The 21032-nt window shown below is 47.9% G+C and overlaps 2 protein-coding genes across 2 annotated transcripts in view; both read left to right on the top strand.

The window, feature by feature from the left end:
* The window catches only part of LOC144169718 (sodium-coupled monocarboxylate transporter 1-like), a 57728-nt gene extending 50470 nt beyond the window's left edge, over positions 1-7258 (top strand). The window contains exon 16 of the mRNA XM_077699032.1: positions 6691-7258. Coding sequence (XP_077555158.1) covers positions 6691-6935 — 245 coding nt within the window. The 3' untranslated portion in view covers positions 6936-7258. The remainder of the gene's footprint in view (positions 1-6690) is intronic.
* An 11094-nt stretch (positions 7259-18352) lies between these two features.
* Positions 18353-19403, top strand: LOC144169721 (uncharacterized). Its single transcript, XM_077699037.1, has one exon. It carries the CDS (start codon positions 18625-18627, stop codon positions 19216-19218), a length of 594 nt encoding a protein of 197 aa, XP_077555163.1. The 5' UTR covers positions 18353-18624; the 3' UTR covers positions 19219-19403.
* Positions 19404-21032: the final 1629 nt, after the last annotated feature.

The following is a 21032-nucleotide window of genomic DNA, read 5'->3' as shown; positions in this document are numbered from 1 at the left end:
ACAGAAATGATTTCGGCTGCCTCGTAGCTCGTAGATGTGTTAGTGCATAGTGAAGAAAGCGAATACCCAAAACCGCTTAAGAATCTAATTGTCGTGCCAAGCCCAAGCCAAAAGGAGGGTCTTCCCATAAACCCCCCCGACGACATGGATTCCCAGGCGCAGTTTCCTCTCTAGTATACTTACTAAGAAACTCTATGCTACACCGGTCTTTTCCTTCGTTTTCATGCTCAACAAATCTCGCTGGCACACGGATTGGCCACGGACGGCAAGGGTGAAGCGTGCTTTGCTTTATCTGCCTGGCTCTGACAAAGGACGCATTGCAACGAGATTTTGATATCTTAGTTTTAAGGGTGAGAGCGTTTTTACTTGGACTGTCTAAAAGAGAAATTTTGGTATGTGTCTGTGTCAATTAATTCAACGCGTACTACAACCTATTACTTATTTTTGGTCTTTTTTTGGTCCAACCCACGACAGCGCCGATTTCTGCACGCCTTTTTCCCCGTCAGTAGTTGTTTTAGTAGGTGAGCAAGGTGACCTCTCACCACACTTCATTCAAAGAATTCTAGCCTGAATTCATTCTCGTTTAGGTGTGCTTAATTTATTAACAAAGCAACCACATGATTTAGGCAAAAAATACAAAGACGCGACGGAATGTATGTGGAATAGGTTGGTCACCAAGGCGGGCAAGATATGTTGTCTGCATGTCGGATCGGGGCCGAGCGAGCAACGCACACTTCACCATCGCCGTTCGCCGCGGAAGCGTGTACGAGCGAGGCATACTAACAAATAAAGTGACCCGTATCGTCAAACACTGATTATCATGCGCTTTGCTGCTTGAAGTGAAGGAAAATACTGGACAGCGAGTGTGGTTGGACGCACACGCGCACATGCATGTCTCGACACCAGAAGTGCAACGTCAGATGGCGCAGCGATGCATTTTGCCTCGCGCTCGCGTGCCCCGGCTTATTTTGCCGCCGGGTGTATGTCCATGACGCGCAAGCTTTGCCAAAGTGGCACCAAGACCTTCCCGAAACGAAAGCTCTCTCGCTCTCTCTTTCTCTCTCTCTCTCTCTCTCTCTCTACACACACACACACAACACACACACACACACACACAGCTACGCTGCTAACGCCGTGGCCTGGCTTGACAGCCGTTTTCCATTGTCGTAAAAGTATAGCCAGAAGATTTAAGTTGAACAAAGTTGGTTCCTATTTCTTTACAACTAGCAGCATGAGATTAATGTCCAGCCGTTCGCTTGCGACCTGCGTAATCGCGCGGGACCGTATTCTTCACTACTCCTACACAACTGCCGCGATAACTACACAACCGCAGCGATAGCTTAGAGGTGCAGAACAAGACTCGTATGCGGGAAGTACCGAGTTCTAATCCGCGTGCCGCCGGGCACCCACCGGTTTCTTTAAGGATTAAGGCATCGCTGGTCGAGTGCGCACCCTTGGAAGAGGAATTCAGGCCTGGAAAGCTGCCCTTAACCTGGCGAAGGGGCCTCTGACCCATGTCGACCTGGCGGGGCCCTTCGGCCTTCCACAACACCGCATTATCGGGTGGTGAAAGAGTATGGAGGCAATGTCCTGCCACAGGCGGCTACCGAAATGAGCGTCCACCGTGGCTGTGCATTCGTTTGCTTGGTGGCGTCTGTCACCTACTGGTGAAAATTAAAATAGGTACAAGAGAATTCCCCGCCTGGCGCTCGGCCGTTAATTGTGTGGAACTACAACGCTTGGGAGGTTGACTGGGCTTGTATACGGGAAATCGCCCATATGGAATGGGGCGGCTGCAAAAACGCATCTCTCTCTCTCTCTCTCTCTCTCTCTCTCTCTCTCTCTCTCTCTCTCTCTCTCTCTCTCTCTCTCTCTCTCTCTCTCTCTCTCTCTCACACACACACACACACACACGCACACACGCACGCACACACTCACATACAGACACAGACAGACACAGACAGGTGAAAAGCATAAACGCCCCTGTATTTGAGATTTCCGCGCATGTTAAAGATCCCCAGGTGGTCAAAATTAACCCGGATCCCTCCACTACTGCGCGCCTCATTTCCTGCGTTGCGTCGGCGCGTTAACCCCATAATCAATCAACACACACACACGCGCACAGGCTATACAGACGCCACAAACCCTTACACATTCCCATAGCACAGACTACAAACACACAACTCCACCCACACACACACGAACGCACGCACGCTATACAGACGCCACGTACACCCTTACACACTCCCACCACACAGACTGCAGACTCATAGCTCCACCCCCCCCCCACACACACACGCTATACAGACGCCACATACACCCTTACACACTCCCACCACACCGACTGCCCACATAGCTCCACCCTCCCACACACACGCTATACAGTAGCCACATTCCCACCACACAGACTACAGACTCATAGCTCCACCCGCCCCACACACACACGCTATACAGACGCCACATACACCCTTACACACTCCCACCACACAGACTGCAGACTCATAGCTCCACCCCCAACACACGCTATACAGACGCCACATACACCCTTACACGCTTCTACCACACTGACTACAGACACGTAGCTCCACCCCCCACACACGCTATACTGACGCCACATACACCCTTACACACTCCCACCAGACAGACTACAGACACATTGCTCCACTCCACCCCCCCACCCACACACGCTATACAGATGCCATATACCCCCTTACACATACCCACCACAGACTACAGACACAACATAGCTCCACCCACACACACACGCGAACACACAGACACCCACACACGCACGCACGCTATACAGACGCCACATACACCCTTACACACTCCCACCACACACACTACATACAGATAGCTCCACCCCCCCACACACACACGCTATACAGACGCCTCATACATCCTTACACACTCTACCTCACGGGCTACAGACTCATAGCTCCACCCCCCCCCCACAAACACACGCTATACAGACGCCACATACACCCTTACACAATCATACCACACATACTACAGACACATAGCTCCACCCACACACACACGGGAACACGCACGCGCAGACGCTATACAGACACCACATACACCATTACACTCCCACCACACCGAGTACAGATACATAGCTCCAACCACCCACCTATCCACCTATCCACACACACGCACGTACGCACTCACACGCACGCACGCACTCTATACAGATGCCACATACCTTATTACATATTCCCACCACACAGACTACACACATAGCTCCACCCACACACACGCACGCGAACACACACAGACATCCACACACACGCACGCCCGCACGCTATACAGACGCCACATACACCCCTACACACTCCCATACACATACTACAGATACACAGCTCCACCCACACACACACACGCGCGCACACCACGCACACCTCAATTGAGTCATTACCACTGATTTCAGGACGGCTATCCGGTCTGCTAACCACACCCCGATCTCGCTGCAGTTTTTTTTTACTTTAAAGGGGGAATTTGCATTGACGAACGCGATTGCGCTTGCTTGCACCGAAAAAAAATATATTCTGTATGGACGCATACGTAACGAAGTACCTTAGCTACACCTTTCTTGCGCTCTGTACACCCAGCCATTGATGGCGTAGTGTATATATAGAATGAAAAGCATGGTGAGCTTTCAAAAAGGGAGGCTGCTGCAAGCTTTTCTTACGCATCCGGCTCTGTATGTGCAGTGTGCACTGGTACACACGTTCATGAACAGTTTTGGGGGTGAAACCCCTTGGGGGCATGGGCTGTCGGAGTCTCCTGTCGTCGTCTCATGTAGTCACGGTACTAAAACACTGGGACACTCGTTTCCTAACGCCTCGCGCTAGAGAGCTTTATCTACGTGGACAAAAACGCGTACTAAAAGAACACACCGGGACACTCGTTTTCCAACGCATCCCACTATAAAGTTCCGTGATTTACATACAAGACGCTTCTACAGAAAAGCTGTATACCCTTACCTCCCAACTGTTTCATCTCCGTGGGCAAAAACGCCAAGGCGCCAATATTACACTTATACACTGCATGCTTCGCCCCTTTCCAGGTTTCACGTTATTCGAGATGGCCCTGGATTTTTTATCAGTCATCGCATTCTGTGTTCCGACAAATCCTTTCGAAGGGGAAATCGGCCCTTATTGTGAATGTCGACTACTTGAATATCACGCATTGTTGAGGAGAAAAATCGGATGTTCCAGAATCTCCAGAGTACACAAAAGAATTATTTATGTTAGCTAACAGATGACGCAAAAATCGCGACTAAGTGTCCCTTATGAGGACAGGGGTTGTGGAAACCTGCTCCACTTCTACAGGATCGGGATAGTGGAAGTAGAGACAGTGCGAATAAGCAGGTTTGTGCTTTTATTATTGCCAGAAGCGGCATGCAGTCCCTCTTAAAGAAACGGGGGTCGCACCGCCAGTAGCTGATTCGCTATATGCCATTCCTGAAAACCAAATTGCGGAATCTGGCCAGAGTGATACACACGGCGTACGCACATGCAATGAACAATTTTTCCAAGCAGCCATAGGCGTATCATCTAATCTTATGGTGACGCTCGACACGGTTAAATATTTCCCTTAAAAATATATATAGAGTTGAATTGTGGTCACATTGTTGTCGGAAAAGTAAAATGACGCCGAATAAATAAAGCTGCACAGGGATCTGCGTATCGTGTGCGCTGGGTAAAATAATTAACGTCGAAAACGAAATAGCCCTGAAATTTTAACACATTTACCCAATTTTCTTACCTGATTGTTGACATCAACTTAAAAATAAAGAGAAAATGAAGGTCTCCGGAATTTCTGTACAAAAGAACATTCCGAACTTCATTCTGCGCTTTCGTGTTGTGCAGGTAATTAGATTTCAGCGATAACGTTCTTACAGCCAGTGCGTCAAATTAAGTAGCGACATAAAGCACGTAGCGGGCACGGAAAACAACTTTCAAATCTCTATCCACAGTGTTTTAAGCACAAAAAGATCTCCACAAACGATGCATCAAAATATGCACAACTACATAACCCTCAATTTAGTCGGAAGTGGAACACCAAGGCGAAATTGCACTCTAAGAAAATGTTTGACCACAGAGCACTGGATTGACCAATCTCTGCCACCGACAATGAAATTCTGGCGAATGGCCATGCCGAGCATGCGCCGTGACTCAGAAGTACGTTCCGCGCTATGGCATCACGCAATGCAAGCTGGGCGTTCTGCAATGCGCAGCGCTGCAGCGCAGATCCTATTTTCGAGTAAAATTGTAGAACATTGCTGTCATTCGCCCAATATGCTTTGTTTCGAGCATGCACTGGTCACTTGAGTGCATGGTGAAGCTGAACACCGGGATTGCCTTAGTGGGTATGGCAGCTTGAACACCAACATGAATCTTCTTCGTGTTCCGGCATCTGGGTCAGTAGGCACTGCGCTTTTAAAGTTAGCGCGTTACGCAGGGAGCAGTTATGCACGTAAAGCTTAATAATCTCGGTAACATGTTTAGAAAAGAACATGAATATCTTCGGCTACTATCTGGCGCGAATTCGGTAAAAAGGCTATTGTGATGAAGGATAGGTGGTCCTCTGCTAAATAGCACGAGAACAGCTTCTTCTGGAATACCCCGAGAATTGCTAAACGAGATAACGACAGAGTTAGGGCCAGTGAGACGGCGCAGATTATGTCCTGATCGGGATACTGATTACGATGCTGAAATTAATTTAGCGACGCTGTACGAAGCACTGAAAAGGCGAACATTTCAAATCATCAGCCACTGCAGACTTAACGTCGGAACTTGATGGCATTTTATGTAGCATTTTCGCCTATAACAGCGATACTGTTACTCCATCTCTTGAAAGTGCGGAAAAGAATGGGTCCCACGTGGGGTGCATCCGAATGATAGCATGCCCCACGTCGCGAGAAGCCTCTTGACGTTAACGTGTGTCGCTTTTCTGAAATAATACACCCACTAAAAGCCTTGAGCACTCAGTGTAATTATAATTGTTGTGATCAAGTGTAACTAAATTGTGCGGAGTATTACATCAAACACGCGGAAATAAAAAGACAGGAACAAAAACATTTAAGAACGGCCTCAAAATTATTTCCAGCAACACAAAAATAAAATATTGAGGTGTCCAAAGGGGCATGAACTTTGCTGTGTGCCTCATTTCGTTTCCCTCACTCCAACGCTCGAAGCAATATGCCGCCATATTCGATTGGCCGCATTGTGCACACGCTGGTGTACGTAATACTCGACGTGTGCTTGAGTGCGCGGCAGTATCGAATCACAAGTAAAGGCGGAGGTACCGTGGCCGATAGAATCATTTCCATTGTTGTGGTATTGTCAAGTCCATGTACTTGACATCACAGTCCCGACAAGGAAAGTTTATCTGCAGATAAAATTTCCTTGCCGAGATGCCGATGACGAGTGCGAAATCGTGCTCCTTCAGTCCAAGCCCGCCCAGAGTGTGCCCGCAGTGAGCGCCGCTGCCGCACTGTCTTCCCCTGAAAAGAAGCATTCGGCTGTCTCTGCCGATACCGCAGATCAGGTGGCGACAGGAGCTGCGGATATTTCTGCCGCGTTAAACCTGTAAAGCTGCCAAGTTCTGATGCCCCTCCTCGAGGGCTGGAACAAACCATTTGCGATGGAGCTAAGACTACGTCTCCACTCTTGTCGCTTTCAGAGAATCTCGACGGGGCAATGCCAAAGGATGCGCCGCCAACAACGCAAACCTCAGGGACACCGACCTCGACGGCGCCTCTGCCATCGACCGCAGACTCCGCGGTCCGAAGCCCCACCAGGGGAGATGGTGGCAAGGACGACGGGGCGTCCGCAAAGGCTGCTGAAAGCGAAGGGCCCAGCGGAAACGATGCTGTCGCCAAGGGGCAAGCGGACGGGGGTCCTCTCACTGGCGAGCAGCCGAAGTAGCCAGCACTGGTTCACCAGCAGTGGTCAATGGCGACCAGAAGCGCTGCTGTTTCGAACGTTTACAGTGTCTGTAAACGTTGGCCACTGCCGTGCCTACTGCGCTCTCGATTGCTGGGCCCGATGCCACTGTTGTGCAAAGAATAACGGTCTGAATTTTCCTTGAGTTCTTCTTGTTTATTTGTTGTCGGAGTTTGCATGCGATTCGCAGTTTTTGTGCACTTGCGTTCTGTGAAGAAGCGACCGGTGACCAATGAGTGAACGGAGCAAACGGGAGGATCGTAAACGTGATTACGGGCGCTGGACTACGAATGCACCGGAAATAAAAAAAAATATTTTCTCTGGTATTGCAGGTGCCAGTTTGAGAATTATATTACTCAGACCTGAATACGCGTTTGAGACATAGCACGTAGTAATCGTAAAGGTCGTTTGAGTCGACCACCATGTGGCGGGCTTGCGCCAGTGTTTTCTGTGAAGAAATACGGAAGAAGGATAAAAGCGAATTTAAGAAGTTTTGGAACCTTGTAAAATCGCTCAGCTCAAAAAACGATATCCATTAGAAATTCCTGATTTATGAGGAGGGGAACATTTAGGATAGCAGGCGTTGGCGTATATTCATCGAGTGATTAGTGAGAAGTTTAGGGAAATAGAGGTGTGGAAGCCTGCACCGATAACATCAGCGCCACAGAAGACTGCTGAAAGGGAAATAAGTTTGAGCAACCTTGATAGGAAAAAAGCGGAGCAAAAGGTTTCCCTCAAAACAGCAGTGGGCCCGGAGGCAATACCAATGCAACTGATAAACCTGGACCAAAAAGTAAGGCTTCGGTTATGAGGGCAATAAATAAGGTGATACCAATCAAATACCGGAGGATTGCCTGGAAAACGTAGGATGAATTTAATACAGGCAGAGGCAACAAAACCAGTATTGATTCCTACAGACCACTTACAGTAAGGTCAGTGGTCTATAGATTCGTATTGCAGGCGATAAAATCAAATTCAAGCATGGATGGAAGAAAACGAAATCCTTGGGTAACTGCAGAATGGATTTAGACAACATAGGCGCTTGGATGATAATTTATTCGTGATAACAGTGCATTGAAATTGCGAAAGCTCAGAATAGAATATTATGGATTACGTTCTTGGACATTAAAGGGGCATAAGACGACGTAAACAGAGAACTGCTGCAGAACCTCCACTGAAGCTCCAGGTATTAGATGAGTTAATAATAGCAATCGATAAAGATAACAGAGTGCAACTGACATGGGAAGGCCACAAATGCGCACAGCAGGTTAACACCCATCGAGGACTGAAACAGGGATGCCCTTTGAGCCCAACACTGTTTATGCTTACGTGGCAGGGTTGGAAAAGAAACTAGAAGAAAGTCAATTAGAGTTCAACCTAACTCATGTTGCAAGGCGAAGTTGTACAAAAGCGTATTCCGGGAGCGTTATATGCAGACGACATTGTTCTTTTGGCTGATAACCATCCCGATATGCAAGGGCTCATAAGTATTAGTGGTCAGGAAGCCACAAACCTCGGGTTAAACTTTAGCAGTGAAAAGTCGAGAATAATGACACTAGCACCAACACAGTGTCAATCCAGAATGGCGAATTATTCAGAGTCAAGCACTATAATTATTTGGTAGTGTGGATAAACGAAGGGAACAAATACTTAAGAACTCACGAGGAGCAACAAGAGCAACGGAAATCGAAACGCAGCTATAATAGCTCTATGGGGGTATAACGGATGTGGAAAGGAGTAATGGTTCTAGGTCTCACATTTGCGAATGCAGTACTCTGCTTAAGATCAGACGCTCTAGCAGGCCTTGAAGGAACCAGATAACGGTAGGCCGTTTGGCCTTAGGAGCGCACGGGCAAAGAACTAACGAAGCAGTGCAGGGAGATAGGGCTGGGCGTAGTTTGAAGTTCGAGAAGCTCAGAGTAAAATGTGTTTTGAGGGGAGGTTGAGAGCAATGGATCAACGTAGGTGGGCAGCTAAAGTTTTTAGTTACACTAAAAACGTGGCTAAAGAAGACTACAAGGCTAACGATGAAATAAGAAAAAAAAACAGTGTAGAATCAGACAGCCAAGGTAACCAAAAAAAGAGCCAAGGAAGACAAATACAAATTAATGGCGAGAAAAAAAAAGGAAGCTAAAACGTCGTTGGAGATGTACAGGGCCGATAAATCGGACATCAGAAAGGAAATTTCAATTTCAAGGGCAGTGCTTTGCTTTTTGAGGATGGAGCAGGTTGCCTGGGAACTGAAAGTTTTGTTGGGAAAGTATGCACAAAATGATGGGGGGTATGCGTGGTCTGCGTAAAACAAAACAAACTTTGCGGCACATAGTTTCGAAATGGGATTGTATTCGTCCAAATCTACATGGGGGAAATATTCGTCTTCCCGAAGCCCTAGGAGTTAAGGGTAGCACAGAGGGAGTTAACTTCAGGGCAGTCGAGGCAACGAAAAGAAGATTAGATTGCTAATTGATGAAAAGCAGAGAGTGGAATATTGCCTAGGACAACTACCCCTTGTAAGAGAAAAAGTAAATATTTTGTGCCTGCCCTAGGAGCAGCGCCAGTGTTAAACGGAGCTTATAAAACATAAGTACACTAGTTTTCTTGGTAAGATGGCACGTCATCACCCCGCTACAAAGGGGATACCACTATCAATCATCATTCACCATCATCATCATTTCTACGGCCTGTAGAGGGGAATGCGTAACGCATGTTGTTGGGAGTTCTTCATACTTAGACGTAAAACTGCGCATACGGACGACGGGACAGCGAAAAAAAGAGGGTCTGCGCTCGTCCTGCGTCGTCTTTTCGCTGTGGCGTCTGTACGCGCAGTTTTACATCTAGGAATGCGTAACTGTTACGAAGCCAATCAACATGATGGTCAATCTGTGGACATGACCTCACCGGCTAGCGTAATATGAAGGGAAAGCAAAATAATAATAAAAAAAACAGGTAGTTCCTCCGTACAACTTCACAACTTTTGCCAAATACTACGAGCTTGTTCGTCTCGTCTAATCTTCCGATATAATATTCAAGAGTATTGCGTAACCTGATAATTTCGGGGAAGTTGAATGGCACGTGACACTGTCAAGGGAAGGATGATGAGTATAGAACCGAGATATCTATCTGAAGGATGACTCAAAAACTTGAGAGGAGGTCATCACAGTGATGGCAATATCGACGCTAAGTAAGCTAGAACGACGTGATAAAAAAAAATGGCCGCATATCTGCTCCTTTCATTGCAAATGTCGTCAAAAGACGATAGTCTTTGTAGACATTTGCCAAGGAAATGCCCCCCTTTGCTTTCCCGCTCACCTTTCATGCTGTTCCTGTACCGTCGCGCTCATCCCAAGGTAAACACACTAAAGGTTTGCGCAAGGCGATTTGAATTTACCGCGTTCCACTGCTACAGGCCGGGTTCCTCGATGCCAGCGCTGCAGTACGGTGGAGACGCGCGTGAATCGAGGCGGCCGACTACAAGGTTTATAGAACCGCGTGTCCGTGCTCCACGTGCGTTCCAAGCAGAACGCGGAACCTACCTAGTGGAACCTTTCGTTGCGGTTGCCGCGTGATTTTTCACATGCCGCCAGGAGGCGGCGTTTTTCTTCAGTAGATGTAGAATACCATTTTTTATCGAAAAACCAAGCATCCATGATTTTTTTTATTAAAGGAACAGTGTAAATATCCCTTGTGTACTAATTACCTGTCTTATATTTGCGTAATGTCTTGTTCTTGTTCAACAAAGTTGACAAGTATGAACGTATAAACCAGGATTAGACGTTTACATTTGGCTGTGAGTATATAAGACTATTGCGCAGTAAGCATTTTACCAGAGTCCGTTGACGGACTCTGATTTTACTTTGGTCGGGTGGCTGAATCGAGTTGCAGACGGACAGACAGACATACAGACAGGCCAAAATTTCTGGGTTTGAGTAGCCCAAAAAAGACTATCGTCTTTAAAAAACACTGGTCCGCGTCAATCGACGGCTGGAATTTGCGGGAACGCGACCTTAGCGCGTTCCCATTCGTTCGGCTTGGCCGCACTGCTTACTCCTCGCGAGAACTTACTTGGCTTGACGTCGGCGAGGGGGATCTACCACCTCGCCGAAGGAGTGTCTTGTGGCCGGGGAGAGCGCTCGGGATGCAAGCTGTTGGACGTTGCAGCTCGGGAAGCGAGGGGACAGGACGCGCCTGGCGACCTCCTTCCTTCGAGGATCATGCAAAAAGGAGGCCGACAATGGCTGCAATCGCGTCCGAGCGAGGCAAACGCGAGCGCGCTGGGGCGCCCCGGAGATGACTTGTCGCGGTGAGTCGAACCTTAAATTGCCCCGGCGAGGAACTACAGGTTTTCCCGCTCAATTTAATCCAATCGCCATACAATTTAATCCAAGCGCCAGCCAATTTAATCCAAGTGCCATCTAATTTAACCCAAACGCCATCGAATTTAATCCAGGTGCCAGCGAATTTAATCCAAGAGCCAACGAATTTAATCCAAGTGCCAACCAATTTAATCCAGCTGTCGGAAGGTTTTTCAGGGGTGTTTTGTGCGGAATTAGGCACAGCTTTGCGGGCTTTGATGCGCGTGGTGTGATGAAAACGTGGTGTTCCTTGATGCCCCTCGTGCAAAACATCATATGTGCGCAGCTTAATGCTAATCTGTTAATTCAGCTTAATCATATGCACGCAACTAACACGCGCAGACCGTTGCTGTCAGCTGATCGTCTCCGAGAGCGCCGTCGAAAATACACGTCAGAGGTACCTTCTGCTCTTCGCGTAACAATGCCTTCAGAAGCTCCTTTGATAAAGATACTTAAATGTCCTTTGCATTCTGATTTCCAATAATTGTTTGCTTTTCTGCAGCGTTAAGTATTATTTCGTAATTATAATATCGTCTGCGAGATCGTCAGAAATATCGCCTGCTGGCGACAGAAGTGACGTCTGCTCACGTAAAAATACGCTGGCAAATTTGCTGGGGTAACAATACGCGAGCAGACGATACTTCTGACGATCTCCCAGGTCATCAACACACGCCACCAGCGGATCAAACAAGACCGCTCTCCTGGTCTGCGGGTGCTAGTGAATGTCCATTAAAGGGGCCCTGAAAGGCGTTTTGAGCACACTAAATTGACTAGCGCAATCGTTAGATTGGGTCGTCAACATCATCTGTGCCAAGTATTACTCTTTTACGCACAGCGGAAAGCTCACACTTTTGTTGCAAAATTGGTCGCTTTTTTCTCACCCTTTCCTTCGTGTTTTTGGACGCCGCCATCTTCACATGTCTACATCATCGATTCCCAGATGTTCGTCATGAGCTAGACATCCTGCTATTGGGCGGCTTTTTCACGCACTTCCGGCAAAGAGATGAGTCGTCTGCTCAGCGTCGGCTCGCCGGCTGATCTGCCAGCGGAGTGCCGGAGTGCTTGGACATTTTACGACAAACGAAACAAGTGTAAACAAACGTTTAACCGTTTGTATTAAATGCAACAGGGCCATAACACGACATGAATATTCTCTTACTTGAGTACGTTCCATAAAGAAAGCGTTGAAGCCCCGTGGCACTTCTTTCTTGCAATCGCAGAGAACGCCCTGAGCCGAATGCCCGGGTTTGACGCATACATTTTATTCAACTTCCAAACAATCCAGAGATGCGTTTCGAACGAACACAACGTCACAACATGCGTTGCAAGTCCGAACCGCGATTGACAGACGATGGGTTGCCTCCTCCTGCCCCTCGTAAATTCGGCACTCACCTCGCACGCGGTTTGCGGGGACGAACAGCTAGTCACTTAACTCCGGCGCACAAGCCGAGATGGCTTTTAGCCACGCACACTGCACATACCCCATGCGAGGTTGAGTCGTACGCCGCTTGAGAAAGATAATCCAGACCATGGGAAGCACTATCCACCCGCAGAAGCACAACGCATTTCATCGCGAAACAAAGGCGTCCAGAACACACACACCATCGCCTCCTGTAATGCCAAACGCATCTCGCACTTCTAAATGGGAGTGAGTAATATGCCTGCAGTGCCCATATGCCGCGAGGTGGGGCCCCAAGCTGAACCGGGATCACGCAACCGTAACTGACTTCTAGAGCGGTTTGTGCCTTGTTGCCAGGGCAACCGATGTTTGATATTGTCAAAGAAATGGTGCTCGCTCCAGCGCGAGGAAGCTCAGAGCCGTGGCGGAGCATGTTTTGCCAACGTGCCGCTCTCCACCACGCGTCGCCCCAAGCTGAACTGGCGTTTTGTGCACGGGTTCTGTATCGGTTCAAAATGTCTTTTTCACATGCCGCCGGCAGGAATTACCACCGCCACAAAATAAGGCCCGGCACCAGCGGGGCCACATCCGATACGGCGCTTTTTGGATAAACAGTGCTCTATGCATCCAAGGGAGCGAGCGCAGGATCCTCCCCGTGCGGCTGCGAGTTCGCCGCCGATAAAAAGTTGCGTGCCGCCGATAGCAAAGTTCTGCAGCAACGTACACCGCGAAAGGGCAAGGCCAGGCCGCCGCACACATGGGGCCAGATTTTTCGTTCGCTTTTCCAGCCTTGAGCGGAGTGCGGAATTCATGGTGTCAACAAAGCTTGCCCGTAGCAGACGGCTGTGTGAGCAGCGCAATAGCGGAAGTACGTCACCGCCGAGGAGCGCAGCATCATGGGAGGGAAGGCTCGCTCGCCGTCAACAGCGGAGAGTAAGTTGAAAGGAGGAGGAAACGCGGCGCGACGATAATGCGCGGTTTTTGATTTACGATTTCTCAGCTAATACTCATCGTTTCAACAAAATTCTTGCGGGAGGAGATTGCTAATACATTGCTTTATTTGGTTACATGTACATCCACGCATTGGCGGAAGGTATTTCAGGACCCCTTTAAGCTGCGCGCATATAATATTTTGCACGTAAGGTATCAAGGAACACCACGTTTTCATCTCACCACGCGCATCAAAGCCCGCAAAGCTGTGCCTAATTCCGCACAAAACACCCCTGAACAACGTTCCGACAGCTGAATTAAATTGGTTGGCACTTGGATTAAATTCGTTGGCTCTTGGAATAAATTCGCTGGCACCTGGATTAAATTCGATGACGTTTGGATTAAATTAGATGGCACTTGGATTGAATTGGCTGGCGCTTGGATTAAATTGTATGGCGATTGGATCTGTTCTTGGCCCACTACTCTTCCTAATTTACATTAACGACTTGCCACATAACATCTCTTCTTCCATAAAGCTTTTCGCCGATGATTGTGTTATTTACCGCGAAATTAAAACCCCTTCTGACCACCTTGCCCTTCAGTGTGACTTAGACAATGTTTCATCCTGGTGCGATACTTGGCTAATGAACCTTAATGTTACTAAATGCAAGATAATGAGAGTTTCACGTCGAACATGTAATATTTCTACTAACTACGTACTTAATAATTCCCCCCTTACTAAAGTTAGCACTTACAAGTACCTTGGCGTTACAATTTCTGACAACCTTTCCTGGCAGACTCACATTGACGTTATTATAAACAGTGCTAACCGAACTCTTGGTTATTTACGCCGTAACTTCTCCCTTGCCCCGATGAAACTGAAACTTAATTCTTCTCTATAAAACATTAGTGCGACCTAAGCTCGAATATTCATCATCTGTATGGGATCCACGCGTAAACGTTCATATCAGTAGCCTCGAAGCAATTCAAAATCGCGCCGCTCGCTTCATTTTGTCCAACTATTCCCGTACAGCAAGCGTAACTCATATGAAGTCAACCTTAAATCTACCTAGCCTATCACTTCGCCGCAAAATCTCGCGCCTGTGCCTCTTCCACAAGTTGTACCATACCATACCCTCACTGAGTAACTCACTTTTTTTGCCGCCATCCTACATTTCATCCCGCAGCGATCACCACTTCAAAGTTGGAATTCCAAGCAGCCGTACAAACCTTCATTTTAATTCATTCGTGCCCACAACAAGCTCAGACTGGAATCACCTTCCCGCTTCCATCGCATCCATCACTGACCCTGCCAACTTCAAGAGTACCATGAACGCATACCCTTTTTAAACATGCTCCATTTGTTTGTACATATTGTTGTTTTGTTTTTTCACCACTCCTCTCTGTAACGCCTTGTGCATTGAGAGTAAATAAATGAAATGAAATGAAATTGAGCGGGAAAACCTGTAGATCCTCACCGTTAACCAGCTAGCCTGCATGCTCTTTGGATGTTTATTATTCAGTAATAAATGTCAATGAGCTAAAACACTTGTGGCTTCCTTTGTTCCGTTGAGCCACGGCCCGCCGCGGCTGGGGCGGTACAGGTGCACGCAGTCGCGGGGTGGGAGCAAGCTTGCTAGCTGGGCGAAACGAGAAGACAAAGGCTGATTTGTGTCTCTCGTCGCCGGTTTTGGTATTACATGGGGAGAAGTAACCAACCTACTTTACCCCATGCGACATCCACAAATTCCAAGGGCCAAAACTGTGCCACTGCAGCGAGGGGCTGAACGTTAAACCGTGCACCTTGTTAAAAGCTGCGCACTAAATGCAATGACTTTTCCACTTCCCACTGACTAGTATGTTTAATGGAGTGGTGCATGCATTACTGAAGGAGAAATACTGAATCTTTAGGGGTTAATAGACATTAGTGAAACGCTCCAGCAAGTGAACTAAAGAGCAATGTGAAAGATGAAGCGCGTATATGTTCGACATTATTGCGTTAGACGGTAAAATTAGCGTTCGCACGATTCCTCAGGGACCTTCGTTCTGGCTACAGTATAGTATATTACATTCATGTTGCCCAAGCACATACACTAAAAGTTAACATTCGGTAGCCACTAGTGAACTCTCATCCAAGAGCACTTAGTTTTGCCAAACCCTGTGTCTCGCAGACGCGCATTTCTTAGCATAGAGGTTGCGACCATATTCCGGAGCAAGCCACAGGACGAACAGGAAATACACGTCACCAACGTAAGCAGTTTTACAAAGCTGAGAGGATCCAGTTTTCCGATAATATCGAAGACCAGCACGACACACGCACTACACATCTGGTGGCAGGGGATTTAAATTACTTGAATTGCATGTATATATACACAGTGGGGACGTGAAGTGGAATTACAGAGGCAATGCGCTAGAATCTCTGATCCATCGGGAAAACTTGACATAGCTTAACAATCCTTAAAAAACTAAACAGGGAAGCTCCGTACAGAAGCACACAAGTCCAGGTCCGTACCTAACACTGGTAAAGGGTTTGCTTCAATGCCAATGCATACGAATGCCGAACGCCTCATCAGTAGTCAAACGATCATGCGCACGTAAGTCGCGGTACGTAAATTTAAGGATAGAATCAGAAAGGCCCGCGTCACTTATTGAGATTTCGAAAGAGGGCCCAGACGTTACAGACCTCAACTCTAGTGGAATAGAATGCGAGCATATTAAAAGACGTAGAGTTGCGCTTCAAGAGTGCACCAACTTCCGACCATCACTCAAAGACAGACTCTCATCATCTGCACCGGTTAGAAACTGCTGGGATTAACCACGAGCTAGAAACCCAAGCAAAAGCTAAAAAAAAAATGAATAGCAAACATTAATGTGGAAATCACCGACATACGTTTCTGAATTACAAGAAACAACCCGTGCAGTTTATGCACAAAAACTAAATGGCAATCCTCACCACTACCTGATACGACCGGGAAACTCGGGAAACAAATCTGGGAAAGCGTCTAGACGTCTTGGCAGACGAAAACGGGTAGAGGACCTGCCAGATGAGCGCACAAATGTCGATAAGTATGCCAAAAACAGAAACAGCTTAGAAACACTATAAGGACAAGGCAAGCAATACGTATTTCCGAAACCAACCACTCTACAGAAAAGAGCTTACTGAAGCCTCTGCTGAAGCTCAGCTCCGCGACCAGACCACATTAGAAACTCAATTTTTCGAGATCTAAGAAAATCAGGTTGTGACTATCTACTACAGGTGATGATAGGGGCTGGGAAAGCTTGCCATTAGCGCAGGAGTGGAAGAAATCAACAGCTCAGTTCCGATGATCCCGAAACCGCCGAAACCTCGAAAAATAAAAGGTTGAAAATATAAGACCACCCATCTCTCTTTCCTTATCTCAAGGCCAGTTATTAAATGCACCACCCTAAAACGGCACGATAAAAAGTGGTTGCCATTAGAAATGACTTGCTTTAGAGAACATATTGCCACCCAAAGCGCGCCCCAACAGCTCAAAGACGACGTGATGAGCACTCCAGCGCAGCTAAAAATAAGGCTATATTGGTGTAGAACGGCATCCTTTAGGGGACAGAAGAAAAATCTCCATGTGGTGAACGTACGATTAATTACTTTATAAAGTTCTCCACAGATCGCACTCTAGGCACTATGCGTGGATTGCACAGCCATAAAAAAGCACCAAAATAAAGACAGCCCACAAGAGTCAACACTATTATAACCCCCGCTATTTAATCTAATGATGGATGCAGTTGCCAGAAAACTTAATAAAACCTCATATACCAAGTACACCCCCTGCGCGGATGGTTCCTGGGACACACTGGCAACATACTGGTAGCATATATTCTCAAGCAACAATAAAGGGGAAAACAACTAATATCCTCGTCGACATCGAAATTTCGTAAAAATCGTTTCACCTTCGGTTTCGGTTTAACTACGAAATTGCTGATTGTTTACAGGGTAAATTTTTCAGGCAAAAGATGAACAACTGCCCCTTTGTAAAGTGATGTGCAATTTTAAAAAAAAGGAATTAGCACAACTTACATTGCATCTTCCAGCGGTCATGCGCCTCGTTTGCTATTTGTGAGGTCTCCTCTTCATCATTTTACGACACCAGGCTCAAAATAAAGTCCTCCATCTTCTCCCGGGTTCCGACGAGTGGGGTTCATTGGTGCAACGCGTCGGTGCGAGAGCGGATCCGGTGACCGACTGGAGCTTAGGAGACGGGGCGGTACAGGTACTACCATCCATCGCGACTACGACGCTCATCATGCGAAAGCACGTAATATTTCGCGTATTTTCAGCTGACCGCGGCGAGACGTTCCTGCAGAACTGCGTCGGCGACCATTTATACCTTCGCGGGCTTTTTCGAGAATAATCTTTGACCCCGAACGTCTGACCAATCAGAGGAGACGATTGGGCGAGCGTAGCTACGCGCAAGGATTCCGATTGGCTCGCCACTTTCAGAAGCTTCCAGAACGTACCACAGCGTTCCGAAGTGAGCTCGCGTCACTCGGCGACACCGCTGGCTTGTGTGCAAACAACGCTGAAGATAATTTCGTCAGCTCCGAACAGATGGCGCGCAGTGTCCACGGTCTGTCAGCTGTTTTGTTTATTGTTGCCAGCCTCCTTGGTTACGGCCAGCTGCAGCAGCCGGACCAGTTTTTTTCCCTCTTTCCACGGCGTTCGAGATGTTTCTGGAGCGCCGGCGAAAGAAACTCGTCATCGACTCGCATTACTCACCGGTTTATTGCACGACGATTCACAATGTTCCGCTGCTCTCCTCCGAGATTCCCCTTTCACTAACGGTCGGTTCTGCTGCAATGCGCTGAAACTCCAAGCGCATAAAAACGCGCTGACTGAACAGCCGTTCTCACACTGTGCGACGAATCTGACTGCGTACATCACCTCTGTTACGGATTTCTTCGGAAAGAACTTGCCCCTTATTTTTGTTTGAGTTAAGCGACTTGATCAGACATGCTGCTCTTCCCGGTAGCTCCAAATTACGCTGATGTCTTCAATTTTGTGGAGGCGAACCCTTGGCTAGCGAACAGCTTGCCATTGGCGGCGTCATTCTTCGAGCACGTACTCGCCGAACAGTTCTTGCCACCGACGGCGCAGGGGTGTTTTGGTGAGGCTCCTTGCTGCGAGAGAGAGACGACAGCGGATGGAGGCCACCTTTCCTCTCGGCGGGCTGCAACTGGCGACGACGTCGTACCCGAAAGCTCGGCGAGCGAAGGCGACGACCCTTGTCCTACAACAGCCGTTGCGTCTGCAGCTGGCGGTGAAGACCAAAGCGCTCCGTCGGAGTTTTCCCGCACCTTCGACCTGGCCGGCTTCATTCCCGAGGAAATCACCGTCAAGACTGTGGGGAACTTCGTCGAAGTCCACGCCGGCCACCTGGAAAGACCGTCGGAAGGAGTGGAGCGGGACTACGTGCGTCGTGAGTACACCCGACGCTTTGCGCTACCAGAGGACGTGAGCCCGGAATCGGTGTCTTCGGTGTGGAACAAGGACGGAACCCTCGTTGTGCGGGCGCGCAGAGACGCCTCCGCGAGGATGACGGAATAAGTTCGACCCTCCATGGAGAGAGACGCTTTTTTTTAAGTTGTTCAACGAGATACGCTATGTTCCTGTTTGTTTGTTTGTCTCCTCTCAACTGTTAGCTTATGTACAGTGGTCTTCGCGTGTAATGTGTCGCGAGTCTTGTTTAGCGCTTGTTTTGTGTTCTGAATATATGTTGTTTTTACATTCTTTCTCTGGCTCATTCGTTTTCACTGCCTTATGAGACCTTTGTGTATTTTCATGCCGCGTCGGAGATACAGCTCGCGTTGTTGACAACCTCAGCCCATAGCTCAAGCTACGTGCTTGACTTCCGCTATCCGTGAAGGGTGGAGTTGCCTTGTACTGCGCCTTGTACTGCGGCTGCGGAAGGGAGACGGCTTCAACGGACGTACCTACTTTCCCTATATATGACGCGCTCAATGGCAGTGTTATCGCGTATGCTATCTGTTGCTTGTCATTAACGCTATGGAATTAATCTGTTTTGTGGTTTCGAATTGTTTCGCATTATGGGTTTGTGGGTGTGCGGTTGGTCGCTTGTAAGCTTATGTGTAAGGGGTGTTTAGGATGTAGTTGTTAAAATTAAGTGAGGCCAATATGACTTTTAACACCTTCGCAATTCGACCAGCAGGTTTAAGGCTGGGTTTTACTTTTACACATGCTCGTCGACGTCATGGCGTTGCATGGTCGTTGGCTCATTAGAAAGTCGGCTCCATACAGTTCGACTGCCCGACATAGTGCGTGGTGGGACCATAATTGCTTTTTCTAGGGCTTCGATTGTGCGACAGTGCTCTTGAAGGCTGGACGTCACAGAGGAAAGAAATGCCGGCCGTTATGTGGTCGAGTGCGCTGTTTATGAAGTTAGAAGGTTGGGTGTGTCGGTGCTGATGTAGGTGCTGATGTCGGTGCTTCGCGGTGGTAGGCAGAGATCGCCGTAAACGGTCTTAGGGGCGTTGGAAGTGGGCTGGGCACCTGCTGGCAAATTAAGCCTAGAAAATGTAGAGTAATGTCGGGTTTTCGTCTCCGGGGGTTACTGCAAAGGCTTTGGTTGTTTTGAACGAAGCTCACGAGATTTCTCGCTGTCGACTTTTTCGGCGAGTGTTGTTCCTTTGCTGCTATGATTTAAAGTGAAATCTCGCTGAAGTTCGGCATTTTGGTATTCTATGCATATGTCGGTGATCCCCCCTCCTTTTTATGGTGGGGGGGGGGAGGGGGGTGACGCCGTGCCGTTCATTATTCGCCGGCATCTTGAGTACGCGGCTTCTGACCCGTTGTCATTCTTAATAAGGCAGCCGTAGTCCAGTGGTTATTTATTACCATACTTATAGATTCTATTCAGCGTCCATTCTTGTCCATTCAGCGTCGCGCTGATTGTTGCAATATGCGTCCAGTCTATACCTTATGGCTGTACACTTTGACATGAGCTCACTGAGTCGCAGTTTCTTAACACGGCATTAGTAGTTTCAGTTACTGCTGAAGAATCAGGCAGAATCCTTTTTCTGAAACTGTGCATTAGCCCTCGCATATACAGTTGAGCTTTTGTGACAAATTAAAGGTGTCATGATAGCAAAAAAATTACTGCAACGCGGAGGATCTGATGCTTGTGAAGGTTGTAACTTCTGGCGTACCAAAATACAGCAAAAGCTCGTCAATTCGAACGGCAATGGGACGTCAGTTTGAATTAAGGAAAGTTGACCTATTGAGACGGAGGAATAACAGGAGTACACTGCGATCGCGTAGCAGTAGGGCATGTCAACCCTTCGATGCTTGAAAGAGCCCGTGGGCCGTGATAGCATGCGGCCTGCCCTGTGTTCCTAAAGGTG

The sequence above is a fragment of the Haemaphysalis longicornis genome, unplaced genomic scaffold (genome assembly GCF_048455015.1).
Source record: "Haemaphysalis longicornis isolate Haplotype H1 unplaced genomic scaffold, Haemaphysalis longicornis Haplotype H1 scaffold_2, whole genome shotgun sequence".
NCBI lineage: Eukaryota > Metazoa > Arthropoda > Arachnida > Ixodida > Ixodidae > Haemaphysalis > Haemaphysalis longicornis.
This window is presented reverse-complemented; position numbering and strand designations above follow the sequence as displayed.